General features: G+C 34.6%; 1 protein-coding gene across 4 annotated transcripts in view; it reads left to right on the top strand.

The window, feature by feature from the left end:
* SCN2A (sodium voltage-gated channel alpha subunit 2) overlaps positions 1-12,420 on the top strand; it is a 155,451-nt gene extending 143,031 nt beyond the window's left edge. For all 4 annotated transcript variants that reach the window (XM_051986242.1, XM_051986246.1, XM_051986243.1 and 1 more), the window contains 4 exons: positions 1,455-1,592; positions 1,911-2,015; positions 6,453-6,723; positions 8,641-12,420. In XM_051986242.1, coding sequence (XP_051842202.1) covers positions 1,455-1,592; positions 1,911-2,015; positions 6,453-6,723; positions 8,641-9,836 — 1,710 coding nt within the window. In that variant the 3' untranslated portion in view covers positions 9,837-12,420. The remainder of the gene's footprint in view (positions 1-1,454; positions 1,593-1,910; positions 2,016-6,452; positions 6,724-8,640) is intronic.
* Positions 12,421-16,764: the final 4,344 nt, after the last annotated feature.

Raw genomic sequence — 16,764 nt, 5'->3', positions numbered from 1 at the left:
TTTGCATAAATATAACTGTACTTTGAGTACTATCTTTGGCCTCTCTGACAACAAATATGCAGGATTAGATAAAACTTGTTTTTCTGTTATATAATTTGCTTCTTTTAAAGATAACATTCCCATTGCAGTTATAAATTTAAGCTTATTATACTCTAACATTTAAAAATTCATTTAAATTGAACATCACATTTTAGTAAAAAGAAGGAAAAAAGAGCACCAGAAGAAGAATTGAAATAAAATTTTAGCTCTGTCATTTACTATCTTTTTTACCCAAAGCAAGCTATTTCACTTTTTTCTGGGATTGAGTTTCCTCATCTGACAAATGAGATAGTTGGACCATCAGAGGACCATGACATTTTTGTGTGTGTGTCATGAAATTCTTTGGCAGTCTGGTGAAACTTAACTGTCACATCCTCAGAATTATATTTTTAATTTCATAAAATAAAATATATTGGATTACAGAGGAAATCAATTACATTGAAATATACTTAATAAAATACTTGGAAAAAACAAATTCACAGACCATAAGTTAAGAAGATTTAGGAGAGGATTGGTGAGGGAGGAAGAAAAAGGGAATTTTTTGCTAAGTGAATATATTATATATAAATATGTGTGTATAATGCATGCACATAGATAAAAAATTTACAAAGAAAAAAAGATTTAGAGGATTATAGGATCCCTACCAATTCTAAATTTGGTTATCTTATAATTTTGTCAACATAGACAGATTTTGAAAATGAAGATTGCTACCAGTTTCATCACAATAAGTAAATCAAAATCATGACTTTGATATATAATAAACCTAGTTAATTTCTTCTTTCCTAGTTGAATGTGACTAATTAACACAGTTGAGTTAGAACACTATGCCAATGACATGTCAAAGGTGGACCAGTTAATATTATTCATGGTATCTTAGAGTTGGAAGGAAACTTAGAGGTCATGATGTCCAAACTCCCTTCATTTTATGGATGAAACAAGAGAGATTAAATCTGACTTTCACCACAGATTTCAATCTAAGCACAGCTCAGAGAATCTGCCATAACTAGTTACAATGGGAACTATCTAGGAGAGCACCATTGATCATAAGGGCTTTGCCCTGAGTTGGATAGATATAACATGGTAAATAGAAATCCAGCACCCAAACACATGAACTTCTGCTCTCTCTCTCTCTATGAAGGACAGCTTCTTTATTATTACAATAAACCTATTTTTCTGAAATAAAATTACTTGCAGCCATTCAGACTTTTTCTGTGCAATTTTATATTTTCTCAAGTTAGGCTATGTAAAATTTCAGTACTCACTAGCCAAACACATCACATTTTAGTATCTAGAAAAATATTTTTGGTTTTTTTTTATTTTCAGAAATTTAGTCACATCTTAGAAAGTAAGAACTTCATGATGTTGTTTCTGTGAAATCCTTCTTTCTGACAGTTATTCTTCTTCATGTTTTATAGGTAGAGTGGCAACCCAAGTATGAAGACAATCTATATATGTATCTTTATTTTGTCATCTTTATAATTTTTGGGTCATTCTTCACTCTGAATCTTTTCATTGGTGTCATCATAGATAACTTCAATCAGCAGAAAAAGAAGATAAGTATCCTAAAGGTCCATCCTTGTTCCCCAAATTAACTTTTTTGGGTTCCAAAATAGTGAAATAACATTATAGCTCAAGAAATAAAATTTTAATAAATCATGATAAACTCAAGCATCACATCATTTGATGATATTTGTATCATGTAATATTCTGAAAACCATGGCTATATTATTGAGTGGAACCATTTATATATATAAATGCCGGAGTACAAAATTTCTGAAAAAAGCCAAATTCTTCAACATTAATGAGCTTTGCCAAGCATTGTAACTAATAGAGATACATGGTTGTAACCAGTTTTATTTTCATTTCTTTACTTTGGAGGTCAAGATATCTTTATGACAGAAGAACAGAAGAAATACTACAATGCCATGAAAAAACTAGGGTCCAAGAAACCACAAAAACCTATACCTCGACCTGCGGTGAGTTTTCATAACAATCAATAATAGCTGAGTTAACCAAACATTTTAGCAGACAGAAAGCTGTAGGTACTATTATTTCTAATAGTCTGTACACTTTTACTTTTTTCATGTCAGAAGCTAGCTAGAATAATAAGATAACGAGCATTTCTGGAGAGACTCCTGTGTGCCCACAGCATTATATGTTGAACCTATGTTCTTTGCCCTCAAAGCTCTTATCTCTGAGGAAAAAAACAACCTTATATACTTGTAAAAGACATTATATTTTGCATCGTGGGGCTTTAGAGAAATTAGAAAGATCTCAAGAACATAGAAATGCAAATTCAATAAATTTGTGCCAGTAAAATTACTTCCCCCTCTGGCTGTGGCCAGGATGGCATGTCTAGATGCCCAATCTGGCTGCTGTTCATAGGGACACCTCTCAGCTTTTCCATAAAGGAATTCATCTCTCTGCGAACATCTGAAACCATGTGAGTGCACGTTGGGTGAGGGGCAGCAGATTAATTGGCCAACTTATCCTCGCAAAGGTGATATCCCTACTATTATACCATTTTTATTCATGTCTTCTCATTCTTTCTTTAAGAATATGCTTATTATAAAAGAAGTGCCAATGGCCCCCTGAGATCGCTGACAGAATGAAGCAAATGGAGATAATATGAAATAATTTGTAGTCACGTTAAACATGACTATAGTACATATCCTTTGGGAGTTCAGAAAAGTAGAGATACCTATAATCTTAAGTGTGGAATAAATGATATTTAAACTGATTCTAGAAATGCAAATAAGGTTTGCATAAGTGAAGAAGATAGGAGAAAGTGTTATATATTGGGATAAAAATATAAGCTAGCCTATTTGATTGGAATGGCGATGACAAGGGCCTGGATTTGTAATGGAAAGTAGTGGGCTCTAAGATGGACCTGGATTTTTATATAAGCACAGAAGTTTCAGCTTGATGGGATAGGTATTAGAGAGCCATTGTAGATTTTTTTTAATAGAGTCTTGAAACAGGTCTTTTTGAAAGATTATAATCTGGCAAAAGATGGAAGAAGGATTAATTTCTTTTTTTTTCTTAAAAGTTTTATTTAGTATTTTCCCCCAGTAATGTGAAAAAAACCACACAATTTTTAACATTTTGTTTTTAAAACATCGAGTTCCAGATGCTTTCCCTCCCCTCTAAAAAAGTTGCAAATAATTTAACATAGATTATAATGCATAATCATGTAAAATATTTCTGTAAAAGTCATGTTGTGAAAGAAAACATAGCTATCCCCCCCAAAAAAAAAGTCAAGAAAAAAATTTTAAAGTGTGCTTCAATCTATATTTAGATTCCGCCAGTTTTTTTCTCTAGATTTGGATAGCATTTTTCATCTTGTCAGAAGGATTAATTTCTAAGGCAACACCATCTATAAAGCTATTCAACAATCCTGTTCTTAGAGTAAGGTTCCAGTAGAATTGAAGAATTAAACATAAAAAGGAAAGAATCTGCCATAATTGACTACATGGTGAAGAAGCAGAAGAATTTATTTTAAAATGCTTTGAAGTGATTAAAAATTTGAAAAATGGTGATCCACTTGACAGAAAAAAAGGAGGAAGAACTTGTTTGAGAAAGAAAAATGTAAGCTAAATTTTGGATATCTTTAATTTCAAATCATGGCAGAACATCCAAATTTCTGTGTCTAGTAGAAAGTTAAGAGGGGAAAGGATTTTAGAGAAATGATAATTACCAGATATGTAGATTTAAGAATAATTAGCATAAATAAATTAAAGTTGAATCAGTGAGAACTTATTGGAATTCCAGGTTCTAAATTATCTTAGTTTCCTTGTACCTAGCACTTTGACTTAAACAAATTACATAGTTAATATTTATTAAATGGACATGAATTGATTTAAATTGTCAAATACCATGGAGACCTGAATTCCTATAGTAAGAAATTATTGATGATCTTTAGCAATAGAGAGATCACAAAACAAATTAGAAGGTGTTCAGGACTTTGATGCTGAATAATTAGGAAATGAAAGCCAGCGAGATATAAATACAAAGTGAGATACTCTCTGCTTCCATAATAGCTGGATTCAGAAGTTTCACAGAAAAATACTTATAGGATTTCTAGAAAGAAATACAGACTGGGACTGGACTCAACAATTAAGCAACTCATCAAAGGCTTTTTTGAATGAAATGGCTCTTAAGCTGAGCTCTGGTGAGATTTAGATTAACTAGAGTTAATGGGAAGAAGGAAGTGCGTTTAACCATAATAGCCTAACAAAGATACTAAATAGATGCCATACATAGGGAATGAATGATTGGGCAATCTGGCTGTGGGGGTGAGAGTAACTAGTAAAGTAAAATCAGTTGTAGACATGACCTGGAACTACAGTGTGGAGAAGGGCTTTAAATGCCAAACAGCATTTTAAATATAAGGACTTAAATCAATGGAGAAGTAGAGAGGGAAGGGATAAGTATAGAACAGAGGTTTTCAAGAGCTTAGGAAAGATATAAATACAGAATGCTCCTAGAGGGATTTGATTTAGAAAGAGGGAATTCCTCTTCCTCTGAACCCAGAGCAAAAAAAAATGGGATTGAAAAATGGGGAGTGCCATATTTTTCCTCTAAAGAAGGGAACTCACACAACTTAAAGATAATTATTCTTCATCTATACATGAGGTCATGAGAGTGAGAATAGTTTGTAATAGCCCCTGAGTAAACAAGAGACAATGAGATGGATTGCACTTGTAAAAACTATATCATAAATACTATATGTAAATACTACATCATAAAAACTATATATAAATACTCTTTTTCTTGGGGAGGGGGAGAAGAGGAAGATAGGGAAAAAATTTTGGAACTCAAAATGTTATAAAAGAATGTTGAATGTTGAAAACTGTCTTTACATATAACTGGAAAAAATGAAATTCTATTTTTTTAAAGAGACAATGAGAAGGGATTGTTGAAGGCAGTGTGAATGTGAGAGACCAGTAGTCTATAGACTAATTCTATATTCCTTTTAATTTCCTCCAGCATTAGATATTGCTAGGCATTTTACTGGAAAAAGAGATCAAAAATCCAGGGTTGGTGATTTGAATGCAACAGACTTAATCAGAACAGAAGAAGGTAAAGAAATCCATGCAGATGCTAAAGAGTTCAGTTATTATTCAGTTATGGCAGGTAGAGAAATTAGGTCATTACTTTTCAGAATCTTTTTATAAATAACAACAATTTATATGTGTAAGTTACTCTACTTTCATTCACTTAAGTATAGAAAGAACTTTTTTAAAAAGGGCAAAAAATGAGATTACCTGGGGCAACATAAAGTCATTTTTGACTGACACTCCACTCAATAGTTTTTTAGATAATAAAGTTTGATACAAATACGAATTATTTATTGAGTCTCTCCTTTGTTTGATGTGGTAGAATTTCCATGTACAGTGCAGAAAGTCAGAGGCCAAAATCTGTTAAAGGGCATTTGTTTAAAAATCCTACTTCTGATTCTTACTGCTTGTATGACTATAGACAAATCACCTAAACTTACCAGAACTGAGCTTCCCCATCTGTAAATGAAGGAATTGGATTAGATGGTTTCTGATAACATATACTGTAATTCATTTAATCAATCAATCAATAAGCATTTGTTGGACACCTTCTATGTGTCAGTTACTTTGCTGGGCTTTGTGATAGAAACATAGACTGAAATAGTCTCTAATCTCATGGGCTTGTATTATATTAGGAGATGTTCACTAGATACTAAAATGTGATCTTTTCTGCATATACTAAAAATATTTAATTTTTTTCAGTAGTATTTTATTTTTCCAAACACATATAGAAATAGTTTCAACATTCATTTTTGTAAAACTTCGTGTACCAAATTTTTATCCCTTTCTCCATTACCTCCCTTCTCCTCAAGACAGCAAGTGATCTGGTATAGATTAAATATATGCAATTCTTTTAAACATATTTCTATATTTGTTATGCTATATAAGGAAAATCAGATCAAAAGGGGAAAAACCATAGAAAAGAAAAAAAACAAGCAAACAAACAACAGCAACAAAAGATGAAAATACTATGCTTCGATCCACATTCAGTTCCCATAGTTCTTTCCCTAGATATTAATGGCATTGTCCATCCTATATCTATTGAAATTGCCTTGAACCATTTCAGTAGTAAGAGCCAAGTCCACAGTTGATCACCACATAATCCTTCTGTTACTATATACAATGTTCTCCTGGATCTGAAAAGCATTTAATTTGACATAAAAATACGTGAAATAAACATGTTTGAAAAACATATGATTTATTGACACACAAATGATATAATTACACTGACATATATATATATATATATATAATCTGAAGTCTTTTCCCCATATTTCATAATAAATTCTGCTAAAATAAATTGAATGAGAAAATCCCTATTTGTTTCTAAATGAAGTCTTTCTTTTGTTACAGAATAAATTTCAAGGAATGGTCTTTGATTTTGTAACCAGACAAGTCTTTGATATCAGCATCATGATTCTCATCTGCCTCAATATGGTCACCATGATGGTGGAGACTGATGATCAGAGTCAAGAAATGACTAATATTTTATATTGGATTAACCTGGTATTCATTGTCCTCTTCACTGGAGAATGTGTGCTGAAGCTGATCTCTCTTCGCTACTATTATTTTACCATAGGGTGGAATATATTTGATTTTGTGGTGGTCATTCTCTCCATTGTTGGTAAGGAAAGATTATTTTTCCTAAAATAAGAAAGTAAAAAAGTAAAAAACTCATTTTTGAAAACTTTGACATAGCTTTGCATTTATCTTTTTCATTCTCCCAGATCTTTCAAACAAAAGTCTAATAGTCCATTCTTCAGTTTGTCATCTTCGTGATTGCATGTTCTGCCTGAAATGATGTGTAAAGAAAGCATTTGTTTTCATCAGGTTTCATTTATCATCTTTGTTCATGCCAGAAACTGATAAATGTAGCTTTGGCATAAAACTCTAACATGTAGTACAAAACAATGCAGTACATAAAAAATGACTTAGTAAATACAGGTATAGCTTTGAACAAAGAGCTGACACAAAGACTCATTACTCAGAGTCAGGGAATCCAGAAAAAAATATGTTCTTTGAGTAGCTGGAATAGTAGAACAGTTGGAGGCTTCTTTCTTTCTCTCTCATTCTCCTCCCACCTTACCACCTCCCACTTCTGTTCCAACTCTTTTTTTGTTTTTGCAAATGGAGGTATATTTTTAAAATGTGATTTCTACTTAGTATTTTCAATTTCAAAATTATACTTTATTTTAAAAAACCCAAAGTGTGTTTTTCATTCCATTTCATTCAGATTCACTATTCCTTGACTAGAAAGAAATGTAGATGTACCAAAACCAAAAAGTGATGCTTTTGTGTTTACCATATTGTATTTATAGTATTGAGTGCATTTTTTCATTTGCTTTCAGTAATTAATAGTTTGTCACAGTTCATTCATGTTACTGGTCCTCAGTAATTTTTTATATAACTTCTCACAAGGCTTCAGATTGTACCCAAGTTGGAAGTCAATCCATCCTTGCACCCTTCTTCAGTGAAGGATTTGGCTCTAGCAATAAACAGTCTAATCTAGAAACCAGTCTTATAAGACAGTATACATGAAGAGGATGATAATCTGAGAAAGCAGAACACATACATTGATAGTTAGATAGGTAATTACCATTGAACTAGAATAGAATTTTACTGGTGACATTTTAAAAAAGAATTTACAAGTTTTTTTTCTCTCTCATAAATAAACATAGCACATGTGTAGATATACATATACATATATAGGCAGAGAGGCAACATGGTTTGGTGGATAGAAAGCTGACCTCAAAAGCAAGAAGAACTAGGATCAACTACTATGTCTGAAAAATACTAAATACATGATATTGGCCACGTAATTTAACTTCTCAGGACTTTTGGCAATTTTAAAAAACTTTTAAGTTGTAGAGAAAGAGTTGATCTACTTTAATAAATATTCTTCACCTCTATGAAATCATAGATCTAGTTTCTATTTCTAGGTGACAATTCATAGTAGACACACACACAGGGTCTACATATTTAATATGTATTTTATGTCTTGTATACACACAGACATATGATTTAGTTATAAGGATATATACTTATCCATGCTCATACGTGTCTATATATCTATCTATATTTATATGTCTATAAATATTTATTGAGAGATGCATATATATATATACACACACACACAAAGAGAGACTTCTATAAATGATAATACATTTTTATTTGGTTTTGAGTATGTGTGCCATTATTAGATTTCTAAAGAGAAATTTCCTATAATGCTATCATCCTCAGGACTTTCACTGGCTTTCCTTTCTTTGTTGTATCTTGTTTCTCTTGCAATTGAGAATATCTCCACTAATAACAATTTAAGTCAAAGTTTTGGTGGAATTCTATTAAAATTTAAAAATTGAATTTCTTGACCTGAATTGAAATAACAATAATAATTTTTGTGTTAAAAAATCAGCATGTTTGTTTGTTTGTTTAAAAATCAGCCCATTATCAAATAGCCCTTGTCATTGGAATATTTATTATAGTTTGTGACTGAATATGAGCTATCCTTTTTGTGTGTGTGTGTGTGTGTTTGTTTTCATAGGTATGTTTCTAGCAGAGCTGATAGAAAAATATTTCGTGTCCCCTACCCTGTTTCGAGTGATCCGTCTCGCCAGGATTGGACGAATCCTTCGTCTTATTAAAGGAGCTAAGGGGATCCGCACCCTGCTCTTTGCTTTGATGATGTCCCTCCCTGCTCTATTTAACATCGGGCTCCTTCTTTTCCTGGTCATGTTTATTTATGCTATCTTTGGAATGTCCAACTTTGCCTATGTCAAGAGGGAAGTAGGAATTGATGATATGTTCAACTTTGAAACCTTTGGCAACAGCATGATCTGCCTCTTCCAAATTACCACATCAGCTGGTTGGGATGGTTTGCTTGCACCCATTCTTAACAGCGGACCACCAGACTGTGACCCTGAAAAAGATCACCCTGGAAGCTCTGTCAAAGGAGATTGTGGTAACCCCTCTGTTGGGATTTTCTTTTTTGTCAGTTATATTATTATCTCATTCCTTGTGGTTGTGAACATGTACATTGCTGTTATCCTGGAGAATTTCAGTGTTGCTACTGAAGAGAGCGCGGAGCCACTGAGTGAGGATGACTTTGAGATGTTCTATGAGGTTTGGGAGAAGTTTGATCCTGATGCTACCCAGTTCATAGAATTCTGTAAACTCTCTGATTTTGCAGCTGCCCTGGATCCACCTCTTCTTATAGCAAAACCAAACAAAGTCCAACTCATAGCCATGGATCTGCCCATGGTAAGTGGGGACCGAATTCACTGCCTTGACATCTTATTTGCTTTCACAAAACGTGTTTTGGGTGAAAGTGGGGAGATGGATGCTCTCCGAATACAGATGGAAGAGCGCTTCATGGCATCTAATCCTTCCAAAGTCTCTTATGAGCCAATCACCACTACTCTGAAACGCAAACAGGAGGAAGTGTCCGCAGTCATAATCCAGCGGGCTTATCGACGTCATCTCTTGAGGCAAAAAGTTAAAAAAGTTTCATGTATATATAAAAAAGACAAAAGTAAAGAGGGCAATGGACTGCCTATCAAAGAAGATATGATTATTGATAAACTGAACGAGAATTCAACACCAGAGAAAACTGATGTGACCCCTTCCACCACCTCTCCACCTTCATATGATAGTGTAACAAAACCTGAAAAGGAAAAATATGAAAAAGACAAAACGGAAAAGGAAGACAAAGGAAAAGATGTCAGGGAAGGCAAAAAGTAATAAAAAATAGAGTAAGAAGAGAAAGAAAAGGGAAAAAAAGAGGAAAGAAAAGAAATAAAGAATATTCTCTTTTGTGACCATTTGTTTACAGCCTGTGAAGGTGACGTATTTGTGTCAACAGGACTCCTTCAAGGAGGTTTATGCCAAACTGACTGTTTCTACAAATACATACTTAAAGGTCAGTGCCTCTCACAAGACAGTGACCCCTTGTCAGTCAACTGTGACTCTGTAAGCCAGAGGAACAATCTTGACAAGTGGTTTCTGTTTTCACTACCAGCTGACACTGCTGAAGAGACAAAATGGCTACTCAGACTGTAGGGACTAGTCAAAGGAGTGAAAAAGTTAAAATTTTATGTATGTTTAACATATGACACTTGACTACAGTAATTGTATCCACTGCTTATGTTTCAACTGCCACATCTGCCATATTTTTACAAAATCTGTGTTGGTGAATTTATCTTTTTTTTAATTCACAGGTTGTTTACTATTATATGTGACTATTTTTGTAAATGGGTTTTATGTTGGGGGGAATAATAAATGGGTTCAAGGGAGGGCAGACTACAATTCTCTATTGTATAGACAGAAATGATTTGCATGAAGGCATGTCGAACTGCTAGCTCATGCACGGGAAAACATTACATCACAAAAAGAAACAGCTTAACTACTTCATGTTTCAGGATGTTTCTAAATTTTGAGGTGCTTAAATAGCGATTTACGTTTAAGGTGTCTCATCCAGACAAATCTTAATGTGCCTGTAAAAGTCCTGTAGAATCCACAAGAATTAAAGAGTTGTTTTATTTTTACACAATCCATTATATGTGTGTATATATTTATATTTAGATATAAATATATATATAGTAAAGTTGGTTCAGATTGTCACTCAGAGTCCCGGCAGCACGAATTTATGTTCTCAGTAAGTGTCCTTTGGCATAAAACAAAAATACCCTAGTAGTCTTTCCAAGGAAACTAAATTGACCCCCAAACATAAACATACACATACACACACAGCCCTTTATAAAGTTAATTCTGCTTTCTCCTGCAGTATTGTTTAGCCATCTTCTGCTCTGGGCAAGGTTGACACAATATGTGTCCAAAAATTAACAAGCGAACAAACAAAAGTCTACTATGTAAATAATAATTTTATCTAGTGGTGCATGTTTGAGCAAAGAAATTAAAAAAAATAAAATAATGACCTGAGCACAGTATTTATTGCATCAAATATGTACCACAGTAAGTGTAGTTTGCAAGCTTTCAACAGGTATTATGACGTAATTGGTACCATTATTAATAGTTCGGGAGCTATCACGATGCATGTTTTATCTTGCCTATGCTGCTGTATCTTACTCCTTCCACTGTTCAGAAGTCTAATATGGGAAGCCATATGTCAGTGGTAAAGTGAAACCAATCGTTCAACCGAGACCTCATTCCTCCATGTCATTAAGCAATAGGTTGCAGCAATCTTAAGAGCTTTTTGCTTTGCTTTCTTAAATTTTAAGTGAACTCTGTGCGGTATTTAGAAAGACTGTACAGACATGTTGCCAGCTGCTTAAATCTGTTAAAAAAATATATATGGTTAGAGTTTTCTAATAATATATAAATACTGTAAAAAGTTCATTTTATTTTATTTTTCAGCATTTTGTACATAAAATAAGAAATTACAATTATCTTCTGCTTCATGTCACAATCACTTTTGTTACTTTCTGTCCATAAAACTTTTTAAATTGAAACACTTCACAAAAGGAGAAATAAATACAAGGATGAGTCATCAATTTCTGCTTTTTTATTTATTAGTACTGTATATTTGCACACATTTTAATGTGAAATAAATCTCAAAATGAGAACAAAATTCACTTGCTTCCAAATAGTAATATTGTGTTGTAGAAAGGGGGGTGGGTAGGGAAGATGAACTGTGATTTCTAGCACTGCCTAATTCACAAGTTTGAGTTCACTGTCTTTAGGTCACAAAATCATTTTTCCTTTTTCCAAGAGTTTGTTTCCACAGACTACTCTTATTCTTGTTGATTCATGCTGCACTAGACCTGTTTTAGAGATAAGATGGGCTCCACATCCTGTTTCCACAAGAACCAAGTATTGGTTGTATATTCAGTCAAATCAGGACATTTTGTGTTTCTTACCCAAACAAAAAGTTAAATGTAGATTCCTTTTTATTAAAGCTATTGACTTGTAGTGTGTTGGTGAATTGCATGTAGGAAAATGCTATTACCATAAAGAACGGTAAACCACATTACAATCAAGCCAAAAGAATAAAGATTTTTAAAATTGCATTTGATTTTTTTTCCTGTCTTTGTTTCTATCTTTGAAAATACAAGTTAAGGGTAGATTTCTATAATGTAAAAAAAAAAAAAAGTGTCTCTTGCAGAAAAATAAATGTAAAGAAAACTAAAATTAAAAAATATAATTCGTTCATCTTTTAAATTTTTCATGGAATGGAAAACAAAATTGATTATTTAATTTAAGATGGCTGTACTGAATATCAACTTTTAGTATTTGAATACTTGGAAGTGGTGTCGGGCAGAGTGGTGGAAAGTTATTTAAATTAATAAAAATTTTACTAACATTTTAAGTTGTGTCTTAATTATTATGCCTTCTCTCCTCTCTGTTGTTTTCTTCTCTTCAATTTCATTTCTTTCCCTATATTTTTGATCTACTTCAACTTTCTTTTATATTTTATATCTCTTCCTTAGAAACTCATAAAACTTTCAAACACTCTAGCTTCCCAGCTCCTCAATAATTTTAATTGCCAAGACCCTATACCATTCACGTGTGGATATTCATACCCTTGAGCTTCCACTTCCAAGATCAAGAATTCTGAAAATTTTCTTTCAGACAACTACCTTTTATCATTTCATCCTTCCCTAAGGGTCATTCCTTTGAAATCTAATCATCTTCATTGTTAGTCTTTACACCTTTCAGTGCTCTTCCTTCTCTAGTTTACTTTCTTTCCTTCAAAATCTTGAGTAGTTAACCACTTTAACTTTTTTTCTGATTCTATCTTAAGTTTTGACAAATCCCAACCTTCAGTATTTTCATCCTCGGCTCTTACTCATGGAGAAGCTAAGTGGCACAGTAGATAGAGTGCCCAGTCTGGAGTCAGGAAGACTCATCTTTCTGAATTCAAATTTGATCTCAGATAATAACTAGCTGTGTGACCTTGGGCAAGTCACTTAATCCTGTTTGCCTCAGTTTCTTTATCTGTAAAATTTCCTCCACTTATCTTTGCCAAGAAAACTCCAAATGGGGCCACGGAGAGTCAGACACAGCCAAAATAAATGAACAACTCTTATTCATAAGATGATGAACTAAATTGAAAGAAGGCACATACTAATGCTGATCAGTACACATTTATATAATCAGTACACATTTCTTTCCCTCTTTTTAATAGTATTTTATTTTTCCAAATTCATGCAAAGATAGTTTTCAGCATTCACCTTTGTAAAACCTTGTGTTCTAAATTTTTCTCCTTTCTTCCCACCCCCCTTTCCTAGTCCAGCAAACAATTGCTAAACAATTGTTTACAATGTTAAACTTATGTAATTCTTCTAAATTTTTTTCTATATTCATCATGCTGCGCCCCCCCCCCAAAAAAAAAAAATCAAACAGGGGAGGAGGGAACCAAGAAGGAAAAAAAATCAACCACTATAACAATAACGACAACAACAAAAAGTGAAAATAGTATGCTTTGATCCGCACTGAATCTCCATAATTCTCTCTCTCTCTCTTCTCTCTCTCTCTCTCTCTCTCTCTCTCTCTCTCTCTCTCTCTCTCTCTCTCTCTCTCTCTCTCTCTCGATGTCTATGGCACTGAATACGCATTTCTTAAGCACCTGCTATTTTCCAGAGTATTTATGAAGGAATTGGGATTTAAAAAAAAAAAAAAAAGATAAAAGATAGTCCCAACTCTCCAAGAGTTTGCAATCCACTGGGTAAGACTATGTAAACAAATAAATCCAGAGCTAGCTAATTGGTCATTGTTTGACTTAGATGGAATGTAAATAATAATCGTTTCTCCTTTGGCCAGAAACCCTGAGGGTCTTCCCCTCTCAGATTTATTTCTTTATATTTTATTTAATTTTTAAATAAATATATTAACACATACGTATTGACTAGGTGAAAGAGGAGATGTTTTTTTTGCCTCAGTTGCTACCTAGCTTTAATTACAACCCCAGTGCAACCCCAGTCAAAATGAGATCTATTGAAGACCTTAGCTTAAAAAGATCAAGTTCTCTCATTTCATCCGGGCCATCTCCAATTGTCCTGATCTATATCTGGCCACTGGACCCAGATGGTTCTGGAGAAGAAAGTGAGGCAGGTGACCTTGCATAGCCTTCCTTCACTTAAATTCAATTCACTTGCATGTCATGGCACCCCTAAATAACAACAAAGAGGAAATAATGGAGGGAAAATACTGGACTTAAAGGGGGCTGGGCAAGACTTGTTGTAGAAGGCAGAGACTTAAAGGAAGCCAGGGAGATCAGTAGTCAGAGTGGAGGAGAGGGAACGGGGGTGTCAAGCTAGGACAATGCTCATCATGGAGAAATGGAGCATCTAATTTATGGAACAGCCAGGAGACAAGTGTCACTGTACTGAAGAGTAAGTATTGGGGAATATGGTATAAGAAAAAACTGGAAAAGGTAAAATTGGCAGGACTTGGCAATAGATTGAATATAGAGGGTGTAAGAAGGTGAGGAGTCCACGATGACACCTAGATTGTGAGCCTAAAAGGACTGTGAAGATGATGTTGTCCTCCACAGTAATAAGGAAATCAGGAGGGAGAAGGGTTTGGGGAAATGATAATGAATTCCGTTTTGTACATATTGAGTTTAAGATGTCTATTGGATATCCAGTTCAAGATTTCTGAAAGGTAATTGAAGGTGCAAGTTTGTGAGTCCACAGAGAGATCTGGGGAGGGAAGGTAGATTTGAGAGTTCAGATTATAGAGATGGTAATTAGATCCAGGGGAGCTGATGAGATCATCAATAGTATATCTTGAGAAGAAGGCACAGGACAGAACCCTGAGGGACACCAATGATTAGACAGTGTGATCTAGAGAAGAATTCAGCAAAAGAGATAGAAGTGGTCCAACCAATACCTTCAAAGGCTACAGGGATGTCAAAGAGAACGATGATTGAGAAAAGCCCATTATATTTGTCAACTAAGAGAAAGTTAGCAACTTTGGAGTAGAAACTTTGCCATTAATCAATCCCTTTATTTTTCCCTAATTGATTGATTTTCTCTCTCTCCCGCCTCCACCATCTTGATCTGTTTCTCTCTATGTCTGTCCCTCTAACTCTCTCTCTCTCTCTCTCTCTTTCTCTCTCTCTCTCTCTCTCTCTCTCTCTCTCTCTCTCTCTCTCTCTCTCTCTCTCTCTCTCGCTGTTTCTCTGTCTTTTTCTGTTTCTATCTCTCTGTTTCTGTCTCTCCTCTATCTGTCTGTCTATTCTGTGTCTTTGTCTCTCTCTTTGTCTCTGACTCTGTCTCTCTTGTCTGTCTCTGTCTCTTCCTGCCTCTCTTTTTATGTGTGTGTGTGTGTGTGTGTGTGTGTGTGTGTGTGTGTGTGTGTGTTTGTCTTTGGCTCTGTTTCTTCTGTCTCTGTCTCCCTGCTTCTCTGTGTGTTTCTCTCTCTCCTTCTTACTGCAATTATTCTAAATCTTTCTTCTTCTCAAGCCTTCACTCCTTTCCCCATCCCCCTCTCACCTGAGATCTCATATTATTTTACTGAGAAAATAAAAGCTATTTACAATGGCATCGTACTTTTGTATTGGATATTTCTTTATCTTAAGACCCATCAGTATCATATTCTCTCCTTACCAAGGCTAGGCATCTGCTGTATGCTCCCACCCAACCCCAGTCCCAATCAGCCCTTTCTCTCATCTTCAATATTCCTTTTCTATTAACTCCCCAACAGTCTACAAACATGTTCATGTCTCCTCCATCATATAAAACAAATAAACCTTCACTTGACCCTAACATCCCCTCAAGTAAATGTCTTCTCTTTTGTACATTGAAACTCCTAGGGAAATGTGTCTATATATTGTTCCTTCTACTATGTCTGCTTCTCAACTCCTAGAAGCCAAGCTTCAGACTCCATCAGTTAACTGAGTCTGTTCTCTCTGATGTTACCAATGACCTCCTAACCAGCAGATCCAATGACCTTTTCTCATTCTTCAATGTTGGGGTACACCAAAAATGTGGGGTACCAGGGCCTGTATTGCAGAGTCTTCATGTTAATCAAGGGCATTTATTTATTTGGGCTTTTACCTGGGGTAAAGAGTGACATCCTGAAGGCTTCCTCCTTAAGAAAGAGAGGCAACCCAGCAGAGTAAGGAAGAGCAGGAAAATTGGGCACGGCAGGGAAATAAGGCAATAAGATGGTCTTGGAAAGAACCCCTGTGATTAGGTATATCTCAGCTAGGCTATTGTAGAGGGCCAGAACTCTGGACAAGTATACTTGAAACAAGCTGTTAACTCAGTGTGATTGATGAGATGATGGTTCTCTAGTTCACACATAATCAGTATGCCGTAATGATATAATTACAATAAGGTATATAAGGGCTGGAAATAGGACATTCCATTTTTGATCATCTTCCTGGTGGCTCTTGTGCCTCCTACACTAAGATAAAGACTGGAATAAAGAATCTAGACTCTATTCCTGTCATTCTCATGGTGTCTATACTGCTGAGACCAAGGCCCATCCGAAGGACCTCCAGAAAGCTAGCCCGAATATGACAGGATATGCATGGATAAAGTCTTGTTCTGGTGAGAGAGACTCAGGATGCAGCAGATAGATACGCATGGGAAAGGTAAAAGGTCCTTTTGTAGAGTCAGGCTATGGGGGTGGAGCAGCAACTAAAATTCCATCATTCATCCTTCTAGATCTCTTTAATGAAGTATTAAAACTATTGACTATC

This window comes from Antechinus flavipes, chromosome 3 (genome assembly GCF_016432865.1).
Source record: "Antechinus flavipes isolate AdamAnt ecotype Samford, QLD, Australia chromosome 3, AdamAnt_v2, whole genome shotgun sequence".
NCBI classification, from domain to species: Eukaryota; Metazoa; Chordata; class Mammalia; order Dasyuromorphia; family Dasyuridae; genus Antechinus; species Antechinus flavipes.
This window is presented reverse-complemented; position numbering and strand designations above follow the sequence as displayed.